Source organism: Delphinus delphis, chromosome 5, assembly GCF_949987515.2.
Source record: "Delphinus delphis chromosome 5, mDelDel1.2, whole genome shotgun sequence".
In the NCBI taxonomy this organism is placed as follows: Eukaryota; Metazoa; Chordata; class Mammalia; order Artiodactyla; family Delphinidae; genus Delphinus; species Delphinus delphis.
The window spans coordinates 16,796,484-16,819,106 of NC_082687.1; the positions used below are offsets into that span (position 1 = coordinate 16,796,484).

At 34.1% G+C, this 22,623-nt stretch overlaps 1 protein-coding gene across 7 annotated transcripts in view; it reads left to right on the plus strand.

Moving 5' to 3' along the window:
- Positions 1-22,623, plus strand: part of RAP1GDS1 (Rap1 GTPase-GDP dissociation stimulator 1) — a 255,273-nt gene that overhangs the window by 132,241 nt on the left and 100,409 nt on the right. For 3 of the 7 annotated variants that reach the window (XM_060012000.1, XM_060012001.1, XM_060012006.1), the window contains exon 2: positions 3,622-3,732. In XM_060012000.1, the coding sequence (XP_059867983.1) occupies positions 3,622-3,732 (111 nt within the window). Of the gene's footprint in view, positions 1-3,621; positions 3,733-9,900; positions 11,548-22,623 lie in introns of those variants that run through there. The other 4 variants (XM_060012003.1, XM_060012002.1, XM_060012005.1 and 1 more) reach the window with 3 other exon arrangements.

A 22,623-nucleotide genomic window follows, 5' to 3' on the forward strand; every position in this document is an offset into this window, starting at 1 on the left:
AAACACCTGCATTGCATCGTAACGTCTGATGGTTGTTTTTAAGAAAAGCAGTTGTGCAATCTTTTGAGTTGTGAGCTGACTGAGATACTTTTTTTCATGGAATAACTTTTTTTTTTAATTTGAAAGAACAGAGAGACGAACTGGCTTTTCATATTTGGCAGATATTTTCTCACGAATGAGGTTAATTTGTCATTTAAGGAAAACAACTCACAGTATCTGTTGCTGGTGATAAAATTAGAGGTTTTAAGAGAAAATTAGAATTTTGGAAAACTTGTATCACCTTAGGCTTGACAGCTTCCCAGTACTTAGTCTTTAAAAAAGATTAGTGAAGATATTAACAAATGTGATATTTTGAAATAGTACAATGAAATGTGTCAGTGTTTGGAAGATGTGCATAACTCCATGACCTAATTTTTTAAATGACCAATGCATGGATGACAAACATGTTGCATGCATGAAAGATTCAAAATGCAAAAGAGCAGTGGATTTTCATATAACAGTTGGCAGAGCTCAGTGATATTGTTTCAGATTTCACATGGTAACTAGCCTTTAAAACACTACCACTAATCAAATTTTGGTGTAGTATCAAAGACTATCCACTGTTATCTGAAAAGGCTGTTAAAATACTCCCTTGTTTTCCAACTATGTATATGTGTGAGGCTGAATTTTTTTCATCTACTTAACCAAAACAACAAATTATAAAGATTGAGTACAGAAGCAGATATGAGAATCCAGTTTTCTTCTATTAAGGCAGACATTACAGAGATTTGTGAAAATGTAGAAAAATGCCACTCTTCTCAGTAAGTTGGTTTTGAAATATAATTATTTTTCATTAAAAATATAATTATGTTAACAGATAATAGTTTTATATTTGTTAGGTTTAAATGAATTACTAAAATAAGTATTTAAAAGTCTCATTTTTAATTTTTAGTATGTTAAATATCAATATAAATAATTGAAAACAGAGCTCTTTTGTACATGATACTATACATAGAAAATCCTAAACACATCATCAGAAAACTACTAGAGCTCATCAATGAATTTGGTAAAGTTGAAGGATACGAAATTAACATACAGAAATTTGTTTGCATTTCTGTACACTAACAATCAGAGAAATTATGGAAACAATCCCATTTACCATCGCATCAAAAAGAATAAAATACCTAGGAATAAACCTACCTAAGATGGTAAAAAAAACCTGTACTTGGAAAACTATGAGACGCTGATGAAAGAAATTGAGGATTACACAAACAGATGGAAGATATACTGTGTTCTTGGATTGAAAGAATTATTATTGTTAAAATGACCATACTACTCAAGGCAGTCTGCTGATTCAATTCAATCCCTGTCAAAATACCAGTGACATTTTTCACAGAACTAGACCAAATAATTTAAAAATTTGGATGGAAACACAGAAGACCCTGAATAGCCAAAACAATATTGAGAAAGAAGAACAGAGCTGAAGGAATCACGCTCCCTGACTTCAGACTTTATTACAAAGCTACAGTCATCAAAACAGTATGGTACTGGTACAAAAGCAGACACACGGACTAGTGGAACAGAATAAAAAGCCCAGAAATAAACCCCCACACTTATGGTCAGTTAATCTACAGAAAAGGAGGCAAGACCATGCAATGGAGAAAATACAGTCTCTTCAATAAGTGGTGCTGGGAAAACTGGACAGCTACATGGAAAAGAATGAAATTAGAACATTCTCTAACACCATATAAAAAACTAGACTCAAAATGGATTAGAGACCTAAATGTAAGACCAGAAATTATAAATTTCCTAGAGGAAAACATAGGCAGAACGCTCTTTGACATAAATCGCAGCATTAATTTTTTGGATCCATCTCCTAAAGTAAAGAAAATAAAAGCAAAATAAACAAATGGGACCTAATTAAACTTAAACGCTTTTACGCAGAAAAGGAAACCATCAGCAAAATTAAAACACACCCTACTAAATAGGAAAAAATATTTGCAAATTATATGACCAATAAGGGACTAATATCCGTAATATATAAACAGCTTATACAACTCAACATCAAAAAACAAACAACTTGATTAAAAAATAGGCAGAAGACCTGAACAGACATTTTTCCAAAGAGGACATGCAGATGGCCAACAGACACATGAAAAGATGCTCAACATCACTAATCATTAGGGAAATGCAAATTAGAACCACAGTGAGATATTAATCTCACAAGTGACAGAATGGCTGTCATCAAAAAGAACACAAATAACAAATGTTGGTGAGGATGTGGAGAAAAGGGCACCCTTGTATACTTTTGGTGGGAATGTAAGTTGTTGCTACACTGTGGAAAACAGTATGGAGGTTTCTCAAAATAATAAAACTAGAACTACCACTCTGGGTATATATACCAAAACACTAATTCGAAAAGATACATGCACCCCAATGTTCATAGCAGCATTATTTGCAGTAGCTAAGATATGGAAGCAACCTAAGTGTCCATCAACAGATGAATGGATAAAGAAGATGTTGGGGGGAGGTGTCTGTGCGTATATATACACACACACAATGGAATACTACTCAGCTATAAAATAAGAATGAAATTCTGCCATTTGCAACAATGTGGACTGACCTAAAGAGTACTGTGCTAAGTGAAATGAGTCAGAGAAGGACAAATACTGTATGATATCATTTATATATGAAATCTAAAAAATACAACAAACTATTAAATATAGCAAAAAAGAAACAGACTCACAGATATAGAGAACAAACTAGTGGTTATCAGTGGGGAGAGGGAAGTGGGGAGGGGAAGGGAAGTAAAGGGGTAGGGGATTAAGAAGTACAAACTATTATGTATAAAATAAGCTACAAGGATACATTGTACAACACAGAGAATATAGCCAATATTTTATCACTATAAATGGAGCATAACCTTTAAACTTTGTGAATCACTATATTGTACACCTATAATTTATATAACATTATACATCAGCTAAACTTGAATAAAAAATTTTAAAAGACCTCTTTGGGGTCCTAAATAATTTTTAATAGTGTAAAAAGATTTTTAACAGTCTATGGTCTAGAGGAATCCATGTATAATTTAGGAGGAGAGCATTGCTTTAAAATCCAAAATGTACATGTTTTGGCTTAAAGCAGTACTTTGAAGCGTTTTTTAAATGGCATTGTTAAAACAGGTTTTATAGTCATCAGACTATTATTTTAAGTCATATCATTTTGAAACTTTTCTAAACCTTCATTTTCATTTTATGTATTTAAAATACAACAGAGGAAGCCAAAAATGTAATAAAGTATTATTTGCAAAGCTATGTAATTTTTTGTAGACCTTTTTTTTTTTTTCAGTTAACCATGGCTTGTTCCTGAACAAGCTAAATAAGGTACAAGAATGCTGAAAAGATGTTCTGTGACTATCTATGGAATATTCTTGGTATCTTACAGATACAGAATGAATATTTTATAGGAGTTAAATGGATAAAATTTTATTTAAAAAATATGTAATCGTATAGTCCATTGCCATTTTGGAATGTATGTGGAAATTAATTCACCATATGGGAGCCTTATGCCTGTTAGTGGTACTGTTTATCATGTAACATGATGGTTAGAGAGGTTTCTGATTGCTCTTTTTTCTCTAAGCAGATAATCTCAGTGATACCTTGAAGAAGCTGAAGATAACAGCTGTTGACAGAACTGATGATAGTTTAGAAGGATGCTTGGATTGTCTACTTCAAGCCTTGGCTCAAAATAGTAAGTTTTAAGGAACCTCCATACTGTGAGGATATGGGGAGGGGGAAGGGTAAGCTGTGACAAAGTGAGAGAGTGGCATGGACATATATACACTGCCAAACATAAAATAGATAGCTAGTGGGAAGCAGCTGCATAGCACAGGGAGATCAGCTCGGTGCTTTGTGACCACCTAGAGGGGTGGGATAGGGAGTGTGGGAGGGAGGGAGACGCAAGAGGGAAGAGAGATGGGAACATATGTATATGTATAACTGATTCACTTTGTTATAAAGCAGAAACTAACACACCATTGTAAAGCAATTATACTCCAATAAAGATGTAAAAAAAAATAGTAAGTTTTATTATGTTTACTCAAATGCCAAACAAAAAATCAAATCAACAGTCATTCAGAAATTCGTATATAGTTTAGCACATAACTTACATTCACATAACTTGAATTCTTTTGAATCCTATCCCTGAATACTGAGATTGTTTTACATGTTCACCCTCCTACTTACCTCGCCTCCCCCAGGATACTGAAAGCCAAGTTGATAGGCAGAAGAAAGGTGGAATTGATTGGTGGTGATGACATTAATACTAGTCCCAGAGAGAGGCAGTTCTTAACAGATAAGCGCCAAAGTTGTTTTTCTTCTTAACACCTAACTACGCTTTAAAAAAAGACTGTGTTTACATGTGGGGACGAGAAACAGAGAGGAAAAGAAAGAAAGAAAGGAAGGAAGAAAGGAAGGAAGGAAGGAAAAAGAAAGAAAGAGAGAGAGAGAGAAAGAAAGAGAGAGGGAGCTTAAAACACTTGAAATTTTTTTTCTGAGATCTTTTTAATCATTTTACTTTAAAATAATGTGTATGCTTAGGTTTAATTGGAAAGAGCCATCAGCAGTCATCCAGAAACCCTGTAAAACTGAGGTAACACTTGATCTTTGGTGGCGTGGTAAATAAGAGATAAAAATTATACAACTCTTCATTGACTAATACATTGTATTGTTACATTTGATCCATCATATTTCTATTCACTAATTTCTGTATTATCACAATGAATAGACAGATACAGAATAATTTTCATTTGTTTCCTTAATTCTCCTTGGCTGTGCTGTGGTTTATGCTGTGCTTGTTTTTAATTATGCCATTATTTTATCCTGGGACTAATTATGTAGCTGACAAATAATTCAGGAGGAAGAATAGACTGTATTGTTAGAGTTCAGTTTCAAGCACTCTGATATGTATGCATTTTTTTTCTTTTTTCTTTTTTAGTAAACTGTGATTAGAAAATTTAAAATAATTGATTGCAGTACTCTTTATCAAAAAGCACATTTAAGGTAGCTTTTAAAATTCTGTTTTAGTAATATTTTGCTTTTGAGATTATAATTATGTCAAGCTATTTAATCTTAGAGATATCAGAGAAGGGATTTAAAATAAGGAGTTCAGTAAAAACATCTGGATAAGGGTCACAGTGGTAAAGAAAAATAAGAGAGAATGTGTAAGGCTGTACTCTCCATTATAGTAGATAAAGGTGGCTATTTAAATTTTAACAATTAAATTTAATTAAAAATTAAGTTCTTTAGTCTAACTTTCAATAGCCATGTTTGATTGGTGACTACCTTATTGGGGATCACAGGTATAAACTATTTCCATGATCACAGAATATTCTTTTGGTTAGAACCACATAATGACCTGAGTTTTACACATGCCTGTATAGGCAGATTTACGTAATCTTGTAATCAGTCTGTATAAATTGAGTATCTCAAGTTCATTTTTTTTCAAGCGTTGTTTTATTATAACTTATTTTGTTTTAAATGGCCCAGTTTTTTCTCTGTGTTAAAAACAAGTAGCATTTTCTAAATGGACCATTTGTTCAGGACCTGAAGGACACGGAGGTGATATCCTTGGTTATACGTGGAGGCTTGCTCAGCCCTCTCCGGGAAAGACTGGTACACAGATAGATGAAATTGTTGAAGAGAAATGAAAAAAGGAAGCAACATTTTATAGCTTTTTAAAGAACAGATTCAGGAAATATTGACAAGTGTATATAGTTGCTGAACTAAATTTCAGACCCATTGCAGAGTTATTCGTTGGACCCATTTATTGAAAATGGTCTTGAAATTATATATCATAAAATGTTAAGGCCAAATAGTTACAAAGTGGTAATGAAAACAACAGACTCTACCAATTTAATTATTGACTCCTTAGGAAGGGAACAAAAGGAATATGGCTTCTTAAGAATCTGTAATAAAATTCATAATTGTCCTCACATCTGAGACTATTGACACAAAAGAATTTGATGTAGGAAGAGGTGGTTCATGCAGATGTTCCGTCTCTGACTTACAAATGATATCTATCATTGATTGAGCATCCACAAATAATATCTATCATTGATTGAGCATCCACTGTGTACTCAGCACTAGACTTCAGACTTATATCTGTTGTCTAATCTAATCTTTCCTGTAGACCCATGAGGAGGTATTATATACATCACCATTTAAAAGATAAGGAAACAGTCCCTGTAAGGGTACTTGCCTTGCTCTGGCAGAGTACAGAGTTTGAATTTGAACTCTTAGTTTACAAAATAAAAAACTACATTCTGAGTAAAGTGCAGCTTTTTTCCTGCGTTTATAGAATGTGAAAGTGTTTTCAGAAACTAGATTTTAATATTGTCTTAAATTTTTGCTTTTTCTTTAAAATAGTTTCAAATTATTATTACAGAGGAAGAAAATTTATAAACCATTTTCCCCTTTGAGCTATATATTTATTTTATAGATATTAATTGGTATGTTTTATAAAATTAACATCTAGCTTTTAAGCAAGAAAAATTTTTTTTAAATACCAAGGAAATGTTTATTTTATAAAGTTCTTACTTCCCTGAATAAAATGTTTGATCCGTCACTACTTCTATGCTCTTAAAGGTAAAATTATAAAGCATATAACTTAGAATCTATACTGGCTTTTTTTACACAGAGAAGTTCTAATTTCATAATTCTTCCTAGTGTCAGGTGTTTTAACTAAAAAATATCAGTGTTTGCACTAGAATTGCACCTGATCAAGAAAGAATGATTTCTCCATTCTTTACAAGATGGTAATGTGTGTAATGGAAATCTAATCTTAAAGTTCTGTTTTACAGTACTAACCTACCAATGGAAAGGACATTTCTGAGAGGAAAGAAATTATGCTTTTAAGTTTTTACACTGTGGGAATTTAGTATTTTTGAATTGTATATTACAGATTATCATAATCTGAATTAGAATTTTTGCTTTGATGTATGACTTCAGAGTGTTTTCTTAAATTTGGGGGGGCATTAAATCTAGTATATGTAAGGATCTTAAAAGACAAAAGTTGAAAATTTGAATACGTACTAGACTTTATGGAAAATATTTTGTTTGAGCAAGCATTTTGTGTAAATCTCTGATCTAAATTAATATAGAAGCATTCATTCACTCATATAAATACTTTAGATCTCAGCTTTAAAATGTTTTTAGTAAATATATGAAGGCTACCAGCCAAGAAATCAGCCCGTTTATTCTGGTCTCTTTTGATTCAGAGAATAGTTAGAAGAGTCTCAGTAAATGCTTATTGAATTGTAGTGCCGGTTATTCTATTTCATGCTTATTTGAAAATGTAAAACAGCCCACATTTTTATCCGTAAACATTAAGGCAGGAATTGTCCTTAGAGAGTATGACATCTGAACCACTTTATAAGACAAACTACTAGCATGAATTAAAGGCCCCCAAATAAGCAAAATTAACAGTCTATTCATAATAAAAATTCTATTCTGTTGTAAGAGCATGGGGACCATGTTCTTGTTGGCTGGGGGAACCACAATACAGTGCCAGCATGATCACCAGCATGATACAACAGACTTACTGTCATGTATCAAAATTATTTCCCAAGTAAGGACTTTGAAATTTATTATCAACTGTTTTTCAATAACCTTGTTAAATCTTTATTTACTGAGCATGAAAGATCGCTGCTGCTTTAGTAGAAATGAAAATTTATTTCACTTAATTCTTTCACAGTAATATCTAGATTTCAGTTTTTTACCCTACGTTATCCAATGTGTCACAGAGTGATACATTTGCAGTTTTCTTTGCAAGCTAGATTCATTATGGTGTTCACCTCCTTTATATAGTTTTGTATTATGTGGCTCTTTTAGTTATTGTGTCCATCATTAATGAGGGCTTATGACTGGTGCTAATCATAAATTACCAAAGGTTCAGTTTTTACTAAATAAAGGTAGTATTTTAAGAGTAGAGGAGACTAGACTAAACTAGAGAACGTGGTCAACTAAAAAGACACTGACAATTCTTGATGAATTAAGACCCCTGGATTGCCATAGAGTAGTGGTGGCCACCTAAGTTTGAATTTTTCTACGCAGTCTAAAAAGCCATACAAATCAACAAAAAATCAGATAAAATCAAATATCTATAACCTATGCCCTGGAGACACACTAAGAACTTCAGATTATTAGGAGAGAGAAATTAATATCCAAATCTAGCCTACTCAGCTTCAGAGCCCATTTTTAGAGAGAGTTCATGAAGACTGCAGAGACCACATGGAAAGGACGAGAGGGGTTGAATCAGGAGCCTAGGGGTGATAGTTTACAGTTAAAATTGCCTTTAGAAAGAAAAAGTCTTAACTTGGTGGGAAAATTCTAAGATCTGGCCTTAGATTCAATTGGAGCATTGGCTATTGGGAATCAAAAGGAGGAGACTTAAAGGTACACAGGACCCTAGGCAACAGATCAGGAGAGTGCCACTTTGGGGGATGAAATTGTTCTCCCTTGTAGACGTGGTGTTGAAGGAAAAGAAGGATGCAAGATGGAGAAAGTAAGTGTTCTGTAGAAATAAGAAAATCATACTGTTAGAAGACACACTAATAACCCCCTTTGGTTTAAGTTCAGAAGAGGGAGCTTTTGAACTAAAAAACCTGAGAATTCATCCTTACCCTTACTGCATACAACTTTTACTGCTAGTTAAAGAAAAGAAAAACTATACACTGAATAGGAAATTGCAGGCTATATACATACATAGGTGCTACAAGGAACAAAGCAGAAAATAAGAATCAAAACATTTTAGTTATTGAATTGTTTTCTCCTAAACCACCCACGAAGTGGTTATCAGTAACAGAACACCATGACCTATATTAAACATCCTTAAGCCTTTGCAATTATGAAAAGGAAAAAGAATACCTGGGTAAGAAATTCAGAAACTTGGAACCAAAGTGGATAATTAGTAGGAAGATGTAAAGTAAGAGTTGACTAGAAGATAATGAAGAAAAGAATCATTTTAAAAAGTAAGACTAAATTACAAGGTACCAAGGAAGAACAGAGGTGACTGAAAATTTAATAAGGAGCATTGAGGAAAGTGGGCAAAATGAAGACAGAATAAAGGATCAAAGAGAAAATGATTAATATGGAAGATAGGCAAAAAGATCCAACATATGTGCAACTGGAATCCTCAAGGAGAAAAACAAAACAGTGGAACAGAGCTAATATTTAAAAGTATGAACTTTTCTGAAGTATAAAAAGACCAGAATCTGTATGTTGAAAGGACCTAGCATGTACTTGTGAAAATTGACTTCGAAGAAGTCTAGCAAAACTTTTAGACTTTAAAGGTAAAAATAAATACAAAGGAGAAATCCTCCAGGCTTCCATGCTAAAAGATCAAGTTATTTAAAAAGAAAAGAAAATTAGATTGGCATCAGACTCTTCAACAACAATATGCAAAACAATTCAATATTAGAGCAGTATTTTCAGAAAACTAAAGGAATAAGAATTTTATATTGAGCCAAGGTGCTCAGTAAGTATCAAGGCTATAGCAAAATTCTGTTAAACATGGAAAAACGCAGGGAATACTATGCTCATTAGCCTTCCAGAGGAATCTTCTAAACTTGTGCTGTCCAATACAGTATCCATTCTCTGCATGGCTATTGAGCATTTGAAATGAGGCTAGTCTGAATTTAGGTATGCCATAAGTATAAAATACATACTATACTTCAAAGACTTAGTACTTCCTCAAAAGTAAAATATCTCATGAAACGTTTTAAAATTATTGATTATATATTGAATCTCATTTTTAAAATTTTATAAAATATTTATAAATATTTCTATTGGAGTTTTATAGGCTATCATTTCTTGAATTATGGGTGGTTTAAGAATTGGACCAGCCAGTATGATGTGATGGAAATGAAGCTTAGAAACAAAATCATCATCATTTTCATCAATAAAATGTAGTTGGGTTATTCAGTGGAGGAGCAGACATTTTTAAAAGAGGCCATTTAAAATAATGAACCTTAAGTTCATTATCCTAGGGTTAGATTCTAAGGAAGTAGTAGCATATAGGTCCAAGATACATGTTAGTCAGAAGCAGAAAGAAGAGACAGTATATATTCAAATATATTTATATCTAGGAATTCGTAGAAGAGGGGTCACAGAAAGGCTTGAATCTGATTGAAATAATGAGAAAGACCATCTTGAAATCTTTCACAGGTCACAAGATTAGTAACAGAAGATAATAACATGGTTACTGGGTGCTGTTTGCCTTCTAATATGCTTTTAAGCACTGTACTTCACAAGGGGCAAAGAAAGCTCTCATTATGTACAATCTCCAGAAGGAGATAAGCCTCCATTGGTATTTGTATTTTGTGATTGAAGCATGGACAGAGAATCTGGATTTTCTTACACTAGCTAATTAATAAATGATACCATTTTTGCTTCTTAAGTTTGCTAAATTTGAAAAACTTCTTATGTTCCTGACAGTAAAATATGTAAGAGAAATGTGATTTGAAATGATACTATATGCCAAATATGTACTGAAAAAGATCTACCATCCTCAGTAAAACACTAATACTGACTTACTGTCACTAAGTTGTTGAGGGAGAAACTGATGGGTTTGTGCTGCTGTGTCTTCCTAACATTTGTTTCTGACAGGGTCCCATTTAACTGTGTAACTGCAGCTACCTGTAGGTCTTCTGTGGCCATATGCTTGATAGATGTTAACTGGCTTCTCAAATTAAACGCTAACCCAATATGTCCTGAACGTGTCAAAAAATATGAGGCATGCAGATTGGACTTTTAATTAGTATAATGAATTGGAAATGAATTAATAAGAATTATATATTCTCTCATGGAGCTGATTTTCAGATAGCTGGGGGCTTTGAATGACACTCCGGGAGGCATGCCATCAACCACCACACAACCAGGGTTAATTGTGATTTTCCTGTAGGGAACTTTCACAGGGAAATCCATACCAGTGGCTTCACCAGATTTTCGACTAAAGAGGTCATTAACTTGTTCTCTTAGCTGTCTAGCTTTTTCAACTTTTGACAGTCTTTCAATATCATAGTCTGGAATTGTCACCTGAATGATGTTAAGATCTTCAACATCTGATGCAGTAGTATTAACATTGGGTGATGAATTTATTTTTCTTGGAGGGCTCTTAGAGGAGGAGGTGCTCTCCTTAATTGCTGTCTCAAACATTTCAGGCTTTTTAATGATGAACTTAATTTTGGCTTTGTTTCTGAGTATCTTCTCCAGCCTTGGAATGCCAAAAGTAGATGGTCATCAGAATGGCACACCCTCGGGTAAGCCTTCCACGTGCTGAGTTCATTAAATTCACAGTCATTAGACCATTTCCAGGACTTGTGATTAATAACCAGTTGGTTGATCAGAGTGAGTCAGAAGGCCTGTAATCCAAGAATCAGCCGAGCCAAGCCAGTTGGAGGTTCCTGCAACAGAAGAAGTAAAGGAGACTGATAGAAGCTCTCAAATCAAGCAAGAACCAGACCCTACGTGATAGACCTCTTCCCTCCTAGGCTTAAAGTATCAGTGGGTGAGAAGAGCTTTTTGGACTGTTACTGCCCCAAGCTGTGTAATATACTTGTATAACAGAAATACCTTCTATACAAACCTTTTTTTCTACTTTTAAATAAAAATGTCTACTTTTTCAGCAGTTCTGTGAATTGAATTAAAGAGCAGAGTGACTGTAAAAAAAAAAAAGGATTATATATTCTCAACAGAAAAATGTAGTTTGATGTTTAAAGGAAAATGCTTTAAAGTAAGAAATAGATTGATTAAATTAACCTATTTTCAGTGTCTTTGCTGTGATTATGGATGTTTGAACCTGATATTAAAGGTATGGGCAGTAGCATACTGCTTTTTAGCTCTTGTAGTACTTGGTAGTCATGATGGTTGTTTCCTCTAGAAAGCTTTCTTACATAGTCTAAATGCTTTCACTTTTACCTCTTGTAATTCAGATTTCCTGAGTACCCACTTGGCATTGTAAAACAAAGGTTAAAGTTTCACCATTAGGTAGACTTCGGGATTTATAAATGTGACATTTTGAGAAATTAATGGATCATTATTTTTGCTAAAGGAAGCCTCTATATAAAATACATGTATTCTTGCTATTATGATTATTTGATTTTATTATGTTCAATTATTATTATTTTATTTTATTTATTTTTTTTTTGCGGTACACGGGCCTCTCACTGTTGTGGCCTCTCCCATTGCGGAGCACAGGCTCCGGACGCACAGGCTCAGTGGCCCAGCCGCTCCACGGCATGTGGGATCTTCCCGGACCGGGGCACGAACCCGTGTCCCCTGCATTGGCAGGCAGACTCTCAACCACTGTGCCACCAGGGAAGCCCCCAATTATTTATTTTTATATATGGTATAGGTGAGGATTTAATTTTATTATTTTCTAGACAATCAATTTTCCCAACACCATGTGTCATTTAATCTATTTAATCTATTCCTTATTGGTTGAGGATGTTCCTTTTATCATATAATAACTACTTAATTTAATATAATTGGGCCAGTCTTGGGGTTTTATTTTATTCCATTAATTTGTTTGTCTATTATTGTGTTGTAACCATGCTATTTTAATTATAGTAGCTTTATTGAGAAAGTTCCTCTTCATAAATCTGTTTCACAGTTTTTTTATTTTCATGGGTTTGTTATATCAGAGAAGTTGTGTAAATACTTTGTTGCATTCCTGGAGAATGCTGTTGAAATTGGGATAAGCTATAAATTAATTTGGAAAGAATTGAAAACTTCTTAATAGTTTGTTATTCTAAAAACATAAATTATATCTTTTTTTTATTCAAGTTTTCTTTCTTTATGTCTCATTAAGATTATGTAATTTGGTTCACATGCTTTCCATATATATCTTATTTAAAGCATTTTTTCTGTGTACTCTACATTATTTTGGTTGTTTTTGCAAATGGACTTTTTCCTATTATAACTTCCAGGCCATCTTGTTAGAGATCAGTTTGAAAGCTATATTGATTTTTATATCTTTTATTTGTATTCAGCTACCTTTCGAGCTCACTTATTAGTTAAAATAATTTTTTAGCTAGTTCTCTTGGGTTTTGCAGTCAGAACATAAAGTGTTATTTTTGTTTCCTCTTTCCCTTGTAACTATAGCTGACTTATTGAGTTGGCTTGAACGGCCAGCAAAATAGTAAATAACAATGGTATGAGTAGTATCTTATTTTAGTTTCTGATATTAGTGGCAAGCCCTTCTAATGCTTCACCATTCAATATAATACCTCTGGACTTAATATAAAAATCCTTTTTCATGTTAAGATAGTCTTAATTAAAGAATGATTTTCTTAAAAAAATCAAGAACAGGTACCTCTAAACCATAAATCTTTAGCCTACTCAGTATAAGAATAGTAAACATTTTTCTTTTTTATTATTTTGAAGTTTATTTATAATGAAATTATTTGCTGAGAGCGTTAATTCTAGAGGAAGATTTTCTTAAGTATGGAAAGTACAGTGTAGTTTTACAGTCTCAGATTCAATGTCATTTAGTAGAATAGTGAGGTTCAGTATGATTTATATCTTCCTTTGTGTATTCAGGGACAAACGTTTACCTATTGAGAATTAGTACCTAAAGAATAATTAAAATTAATAATGTTAATTATTTATTTTAGAATGAATGATTATTAAATGGTCTGATAAACATTTTAGGAAATTTCTCAATTTAGTAATTTACAGCCCCCAAAGGTTCAAAACTACAGTCAGTGGAGCATTAATTTTGCCACCAGATAATTGTTTGGTTACAATTACAAGGTCATATTATATCAGCCTTTGAATTATGTTTATAGCTATAAATTGAGATATTCATTTTTTTGTTAGTTTGTATTACTCAGCCCTGACAGTGTGAACTTGATTGCTTATTATTTTTCTTACTTCATTTTAATATAGTTTTACATAGATATAAATTTAGTTCTACATGTAGTTTTATGCAGTGTAGTTTTACATAGATTCCTCTTAGACATTTGTAATGTTATATGAATTTTGGTATGTCAAGATTTAATGAAATATGAATATAAATTATTTTATAAAGTTAAAAATATTTTAATTACTTGGCATTAATAATCATTTTTTAAATTTCTAACATTTAGCTTAGAGGAAGAAAAAGAAACACTAGCCAGAAAAATAGGTAATTGAAATAAATTTTTCTCCTTTTGGAGGTTTGATTTTACATGAATCTTAATCAATGTAAACCTATAGTTTATCTATTATTTTAAAACTGGAAGAGATGCCATACCATGGGAATATATTTTATACCAAGTAAATAAACAAAAGCAAAGTTATTTCACTTTTCACTGTTACTCATTCATTACCTACTGCAATTTTCAGTTTTTGAGTTATGAATGTATATTAATATTAATGACCAACTGCAAATATTGTTGAAATAGGAAAAATAGTAGTAACATTAAAGGCAAAATAGAGAGTAAAAGGTTAACTCTTTGCCTGAAATATTGAGAGTAAGGGAAGAATAGCCAGAAAGTGGAAAAGGTTCCACTTTTTAGAAGCATATTAAAAAAGAGTTGAAGAAATGTATGCTAAGTCAGCTATACATCTCTTTAACTGGATGTAAGATACTATATTATTTTTATTTGCTGTACAGTAAGATCTTGATGAAGAATACTAAGGCCAAAAGTATTATATACCATATTCTTAACTGTGTGTGGTTCATGGTCATTTTACTGTCTTATAACAAATCACAACATAAATCTTAGCAGTATTTTTTTGGATCTGTATCCTAAGGCAAAAGAAATAAAAATAAACAAATGGGACCTAATTTACCTTAAAAGCTTTTACACAGCAAAGGAAGCCATCAACGAAACGAAAAGACAACCTACTGAATGGGAGAAAATATTTGCAAAGATATGACTGATAAGGGGTTAATATCCAAAATATATAAACAACCCAGTTATCCCAGTTGGGATAACTGCTAGTTATACATACAACTCAATATCAAAACAACCAAGAACCCAATTTAAAAACAAGCAGAAGACCTGAATAGACATTTTTCCAAAGAAGATATACAGCTAGCCAAAACGTACATGAAAAAATGCTTAGCATCACTAATCAGAGAACTAAAATCAAAACCACAATGAGATATCACCTCACACCTGTCAAAATGGCTATCATCAAAACGTCTACAAATAGCAAATGTTAGCTAGGATGTGGAGAAAAGGGAACCCTAGTACACTGTTGGTGGAATTGTAAATTCGTGTAGCTACTATGGAAAACAGTATGGAGGTTCCTCAAAGAACTAAAAATAGAACTACCATATTATCCAGCAGTTCCACTGCTGGGTATATATCTGAAGAAAACACTGGATCATTGGGATACATGCACCCCAGTGTTCATAGCAGCATTATCTACAGTAGCCAAGATATGGAGGCAGTCTAAGTGCCCATCATCAGACGAATGAATAAAGAAGATGTGGTGTATGTATACACACACTAGAGTATTCTCAGCTATAAAAAAGAATGAAATCCTGCCATTGCAACAACATGGATGGACCTAGAGAGCGTTATGTTTAGTGAAATAGGTCAGACATAGAAAGACAAATACTCTGTTATCACTTATATGTGGAATCTAAGAAATAAAACAAATGAATGAATGTAACAAAACAGAAACAGACTCACAGATACAGAGAACAAATTAGTGATTACCTGTGGGGAGAGGGAAGCGCGGGGGATGACAAGATAGGAGTATGGGATTAAGAGACACAAATTACTATTTATAAAATAAGCAACAAGAATATATTGTATAGCACAGGGAAATGTAGCCATTGTTTTGTACTAACTTTAAATGGATTATAATCTATAAAAATATTGAACCATTATGTTGTCACCTAAAACTAATATAATATTATAAATCAATTATTTCAAAAATAAAAAAATTAACAAATAAGTAAAAATAAACACAACCTCTTTCCTCAGAAATCATCAATAACTGAGAAAGTGTGAACGTTTCATGTGCTTAGTAAGATAGAGTTTAGGTATAATATTCTAGGTGGTATTCATACAGTGGACTGTATAATGTAGAGAATCTTTATACTCTAATTTTTTTTTACTAGAATTTAGTAGCATTCAGTGCCTTCTGTTGTCAGATGCCTTCACTTGGAAATTTTGGCTGTTTTATTACCAGTTAAAAAACAAACAATGCATTGTGTAATTTCTTGAAATTTCAGAAAGCCAACACATTTAGATAGAGTCAAAGTCACTTTTCTTTTCTGACTCTAGTTATACAGAGTTGGAGCAGTAGTACAGTATACTATGTGAGATTTCATGACCCTGCACGTGAATTACTCTGCTGGCAGCATTCCTCTTGCTCCAGGGCACGTGGCGGAAAGAGTTCAGGGTGGTCAGTCTTTTGTTCTATTCAAACATTCAGCTGATAGAATGAGGTCTACCCACATTGTAGAAGCCAATCTGCTTTGCTTAAAATGTACAGATTTAAATGTTAATCTTATCCAAAAACTCCCTTACAAAAACCTCCAGAATAATGTTTGGCCAAATTCCTGGGTACCATGGCTCAATCAAGTTGTCATATAAAAGTAACCATCACAAGTGGACTCTATATTCTACTGACATATCAAAATGAATTGTGTGGCATAATAGTTATGTGTTGGGATAACTGCTAGTGAGGAATGATGCCCTTAACATTAGAGCTTTCCACAAGCAAGTCTAGTTGATTTGACTAAGGTTGATTTTATGACCTGCTTTTTAGTATTTGTTGTGATAAACCCCAAACTGAGACTCCAAAAGGCAGAGTAGTGGGTTTTTTTTTTAAGAGACATCTGGGTTTTAGCACACAGTGTTCTCTGAGGTGAGTTCACTTAGATGCTGGTAATTTTCTCTGCCCATATTTAAGCGTTACGCGTCTTTTCTCCTCCTTGTACTAAAGGAGCAAACAGAATGTTTTCATTTTGCTCATAATAACTTACTTATGGATTGATCACCTTTTCTTTCTGATGTGTGCATGTGGGAGGGATAAGATAAAAACAAAGTAGTTTCTAAAATGATGTCTGAAGTTTCAAGAACATTTTTGCATATGTTTGCTTTTGAAAAAATGTAATCTGAGACCTGATTAGCTTAATGCAAAGTGAAAAGTTTAGTCTCTGCATAAGCTAGCGATTGGTAATGCTACCAAAAAGACTTCCATTCTTGATGAGAAAATTCTTAAAATATAAGACAGTCTCCTTATAAGCTCAATCTTCTTTTCTGTTAAAAGTAATTACAACTTCTACAACATTAATAAATGTAACTCAGTTGCTCCATCTTTAGTATTCTGTAGGAGAGCTTATGCATCCCTCTAGTTGAACTTATTTCGGTGTATATTAATTATGTGTGTATGCCTTTTTTTATTCAGTTATAAACTCCTTAAGCACAGGGCAGTTCTACTCAACTAGCATTAATTGGGTACCACCATGCATTAGTTGGTACCTTGCCCTGGAGCGATTGGATAGACAAGTAACAGATAAGTTTTAATACAGTGTAACACATTATATAATAGAGCTGATTACAAAGTGTTCAGAGAACTGGGTTCAATTCATAGTTGTAAGAGTCTTTCAGAGTGTCACAGAGGGACTGCCATTTCACCTAGATTCTGATGGATAAATGGGTGTTTCATAGGTGGATTCTCTTATCCTTCTCCTTTTACCTACCTTTTCTTCAAACCTCAGATAATATCAGCCATCTACCTTTTCCACTTCTCAATTCTGGCAGCCTCCAGCTGCTGGTAAAAAAATCACCCAGTGGTACAGAATGTTGCTATTACAAATTTAGGGTCTCTAGCTTCAGATAGTAGTGCTTTTTATGTGTTCCTTCTTTGTGGAATAAATTTTTCTCCTTTTTCTGCTTAGAACATGCTTTATTGGGCTTCAGAACTCAGTTTAAATGTTACCTTGTTTATGGAAATTTCTATGATCTTCATGGAACTGTGACTGCTTCCCATTATACATTGTATGTAACCTCCATGGTGTTACCAGTCACAGTGAATTGTGGTAATTTATTTACCTCTCTCTTTCTCTTACTAGACAGCTCACTGAGGATATGATTTGTATCCTTTAGCTTATATTCCCAATGTGGTAGGGACTCAGTAAAAAGACATCTTCTGTGGATAATCTCATCTACTCCAAGTCTTCAGCTACCAAATAGGTTCTAACAGCTTGGAAACAATTACAACATTGTGTGTGAATATTGGGGAAGAGGGGTGAATTTGATAAGCAGGATCAGGGAATGCTGGATTTTGAAAATACAGTGTACTTTACCCAGGTAATGTGAGGGCACAAGGATTATGGGAAGAACATCCCAAGCAATGGAGGCAACATATACAATGTCACAGTGGTGGGGAAGAAACCTAGTTCAATCAGAAACTGAAACTGGAAAGGGAGTAGGGGTCAAATTATGAAAGGACTTTTATGCCATACGTCTTAGTCCGCGTGGGCTGCTGTAACAAAATAGCCTGGACTAGGTGGTATTCCTCACACTTCTGGTGGCTGGGAAGTCCAAGACCAAGGCACCAGCAGATTCTGGTGAGGGCCTGCTCTCCGATTCATAGACCGCTGTCTTTTCACTGGAACCTCACATGGTGGAAGAAGCATGGCATCTCTCTGGGGTCTATTTTTGTAAGGTCATTAATCCCTACATGAAGACTGCCCTGTGACCTACAGATGCCAATCTCTTTAGCTTTGTTTACTTCATATTTTTCCCCAAGGTGTTTCACAGGATGGAGATAGATCTTTTACTAAAAATATTCCTTCACTGTGTTTTACTATGTCCTCGTTCTCTTAGTATGAAGTGAGGAAATCCACGTTTACCGTAGGGACCACGTTTTCAGTAATTACTGTGAACTTAGAGTTGAACGATTCTAGTTATATACTCTGCTTTTACCACAATCATTAGCACGGTTCCTCCGGGTATTTCTCAGCAAATATCTTTCTTTTATTTTTTAACCAACTCAGTTTTTAGCAACTGACCTAGTTGGTGGTAAGTTTAAGGAAAATAGTCAGACTAGCAGATCTCCCTGCTCATTCTAGTGATTTCCAAATACATAACTTCTCCAACTCCCACAGCTTACATTATCCCTGGAATTGAAATGACTGCAAAACTGTCAAAATCATTTATTGTAATTTTATAAATGACTCTCACAACTTAATCTTTTAGTAAGACCTCTTTCTGATGGTGAGTCATTGTGCAAATGGGTCTTTGTTCTGCCCTGTTTCTTTTCATGACTATATCCAGCCTTTTCTTTCCTGTACTTCATGTTCCTTTTATTTGCTTAAAATCTTTATTGCGGGAAAAAGATTCTCATCAGTGAAAGAAAAAGCATTTTATAACAACCCCCCATATACTTCCATTTTCTTTTAGAAACATTAATTTCTCATTTATCAGGCCCTTTAATCTTATACCCAGTATAGTCCTCTTCCGTGTTTTAAATATATTTTAAACCTGTTTCACTTTCTCTGTACACAGTTCCCTTTCTCTCCTTCAATCACTGAGTCAATTTATCTATCTCAAAATACTGTGCATCCCTTTCTTACCCAGTTGTCTTAGTTTAGTTCTTACTTCTGAAAAATACGTTAAATAAAAATATTTGTCACGTAATAACTTGGTGAATCTGGTCAAGGTATTGTTAGCACTATATATCTTCTAAATTAACAGTTGTGTTAGGAAGAGCACTGGACTAGGAATCAGAAAAATTGGTTTCTTATTGCTTTTCCAATATAATCATATAGCTTTATTTGTAGTATGAAGAAAACATAACCTATCATGCCTGTGTCACATGCCTGTTTTAAAAAATGAGTTTTTATGGTAGTCAGATATCTTTAAAAGTTTAAATGGCTCTCAGTCAGGTGCCTTTAAATGAGGACACTATGCCTCTGTGTAGGAATTAGCTATAGTGGTGGTGTGGGTGTGGCATTTCAGAGAGGGAACAAATGCAGTAAGAAAGTATGAAATAAAATGATTAATTTAGATTTCTGTAAGCAATTTAGTGTGGCTAGAATGTAGGATATCAATGGAGGAGTATCAGGAGATATGGTTGGGAAATATAAATGTCATGGATGTGCTTGAATGTTTAATTAAAACTTATAGACGATCATTTAAAGATTTAAAGTAGGAGAGTGACATAAAATTTGTATTTCCAGAAGCTTATTCTGCTGTCAATGTAGATGACAGTTGCAGGGGAGGCTGGAGTTAGGGAGACTCTTGAGGAGGCTGTTGCATTTAATAAAGGTCAGAATTGAGAACTGGAAGTAGCACGAATGTAACAAGGAAAGGATAGATGCACAAGATGCTAGTCAGATGGAATCTACAGAACTTACAGTACTTTCTGATTAACATGGGCGGTAGCAAGGCATTTACTAAAAGAAAAATTTATAATCATTCTAGGGCTTCTGGCTTAGATGGGTTCCCTGCCATTAACTGCAATAGAGACTAAAATGAAAGGAAAGGAAGAGAGTAAATTGGACTTTGGAAATGATAAATTTGAGGTATTTATTGTATATCCAAGCGCACATGCTTTGTTTTCCTTTGGATAAAGGGAGAGAGGATTTGGGGCTCGTCTGTGTGGTAGGAAATGAAACCTTGGATTTGGATCAGATCTCCCAGGCACAGGGCCAGATCTCTTGTTACACCCTATTCTAAAAATCTACCCCTTGAGAAATAAATAGTTCCCCAGAGACAACGGTACACACACAGCCCTGGAGTCATATTCCTTGTCCTTGCAGTCAATCCCAAATCTGAGTCTTCTCTTCACAGTCAGTCACGAGGATCCTTGGACATATAATATAAGTAAAAATAGCAATTCTTTATTGTTCTCATAACTAGAAGTAAATAATCCAAGTACATTTTTAATCTAATGGAGTCACAGTAATAACAGTCATTATTTTTGTTTTTCTAATTTGGAGTTTACTGTAAATTGGCTATCAAATGCTCTTCATTAGTTTCTCCTCATAAAGCCTATATGCCAACATAACATCATAAATTCAGCTTATAGCAGCATACCTGAAAACCTGCTCCTGATATTTAACTGTAAAGCCAATCATTTTAATGTATTTACTTGGCAGCTTTGTTGGGAACTTTAGCATTTTTCGAGCCATATCTTAAATTCCCATTCCTATTCCACCCATTCTCTGTCTTCTCCTGGGTTATTGGTCTTGAGAAATTCTATGAGTTGTGCTTTAACTTCTCCTCTCCCTACAGCATTGTAGCACAGCTTCTTGATTTACTCTTCTTTCAAGTTTCTCTGACCCAATTGCCCAGTTTTCTTTTTCTTTCTGTCCCTGGCAGTTTCATAACGAAGCAGCTCCTTGCCACCAGGGGGTCAGGTGGGGTGTGGACATAGGACTGCAGAGACAGAATGAGTGCTTGCAGAACTGCAAGGGCTACTCTAATGGATATGACTCCTGCCGTAGCTCCACAGATATTATTTTAGAGTAGCAACTGCCCTTCATGTATGGGTCCTTCAAAATTCAAGGACTGCCAGCTGCCTATAATTTGTAGGCATACTCAAACGCTTTTATGACTGCACCTAAATGTGAAGGGGGAGAAAGAAGTGGAATTGATTCCTGCAATTATTTAAAATGGGTATAGTTCCAATGTCAGTAGTAGTATGGCTAAAGATAATGAAAAGTCTGCCTTTTTTTTTTTTAGGACTCCTGATCACAACACATGATCTCTTTTTACAAGCAGTCATTCATTTAGACCTGCAAACACCACCACTGACGCCTTCTTAATGCTCTCTTAAAATCATTTCAGCGGTGCTCATAGATATCTGTGAACATGTTTAGTTCACAGATACACATTGTGAGATGCAGTAGAATGCCAGTGTAGAAAGCATATATGAAATGAGGCTGAAACTTTGTAATTGTTTATTGGATAGTGGCATTTTAATGATAAGCAGTATTTGGCCCTTTATGTTTTCATGACAAACGAAAGAAGATAATTCCCAGCTGTTTAAGTTCTAAACCTATATATAAATCCACATGCTAGCAAGTAAATAGAATTCCTTTTCGATTTTTCTAAATTGTAAATCAGATTTATGTGAAAAACCAGATTATATTTTCCCTTTTATTTCTCTGACAATAGTATTAAAAAAATACTATTCCCAAATCTTGATTCATCTTATTATAATTGTTTTCCCAGTTCCCTGGATTGTAATCCATGGAAACTCATCAGAGTGCAAGAGTCTTGTATTGCTTTGTTTTCTTTTTTTCCCTGTGCCCCTGACATTCAGCTCTGATGTTAAGCCATTTTTTTAGTTATAGTTAAAGTGAGACGTGCCTGGGTGATTTGCAGTTAACTGCTCGCCTCCACACACACAAATGCCTCAGCTTCACATCTAATCATGATTCATCCCTCATGCCAGATTCTTGCTGTCATCCTAGCACCAGCAGATGGTGGGACAAGACCCCTGGGGCAGTCAACCCCAGTGTCCTACCGTTGTAGCAGTGGTCTGAAAAGGAAGAATTTTAACATGGCAAACAGTTCAGTTCTTTTGACTTCTTGCTAGAAAGAATAATAATGATAATAATAATTAACAGAAACTTGGTGTCAGATTTTCAGGTGGTACCTTAAAAATGTATTTTTTAATC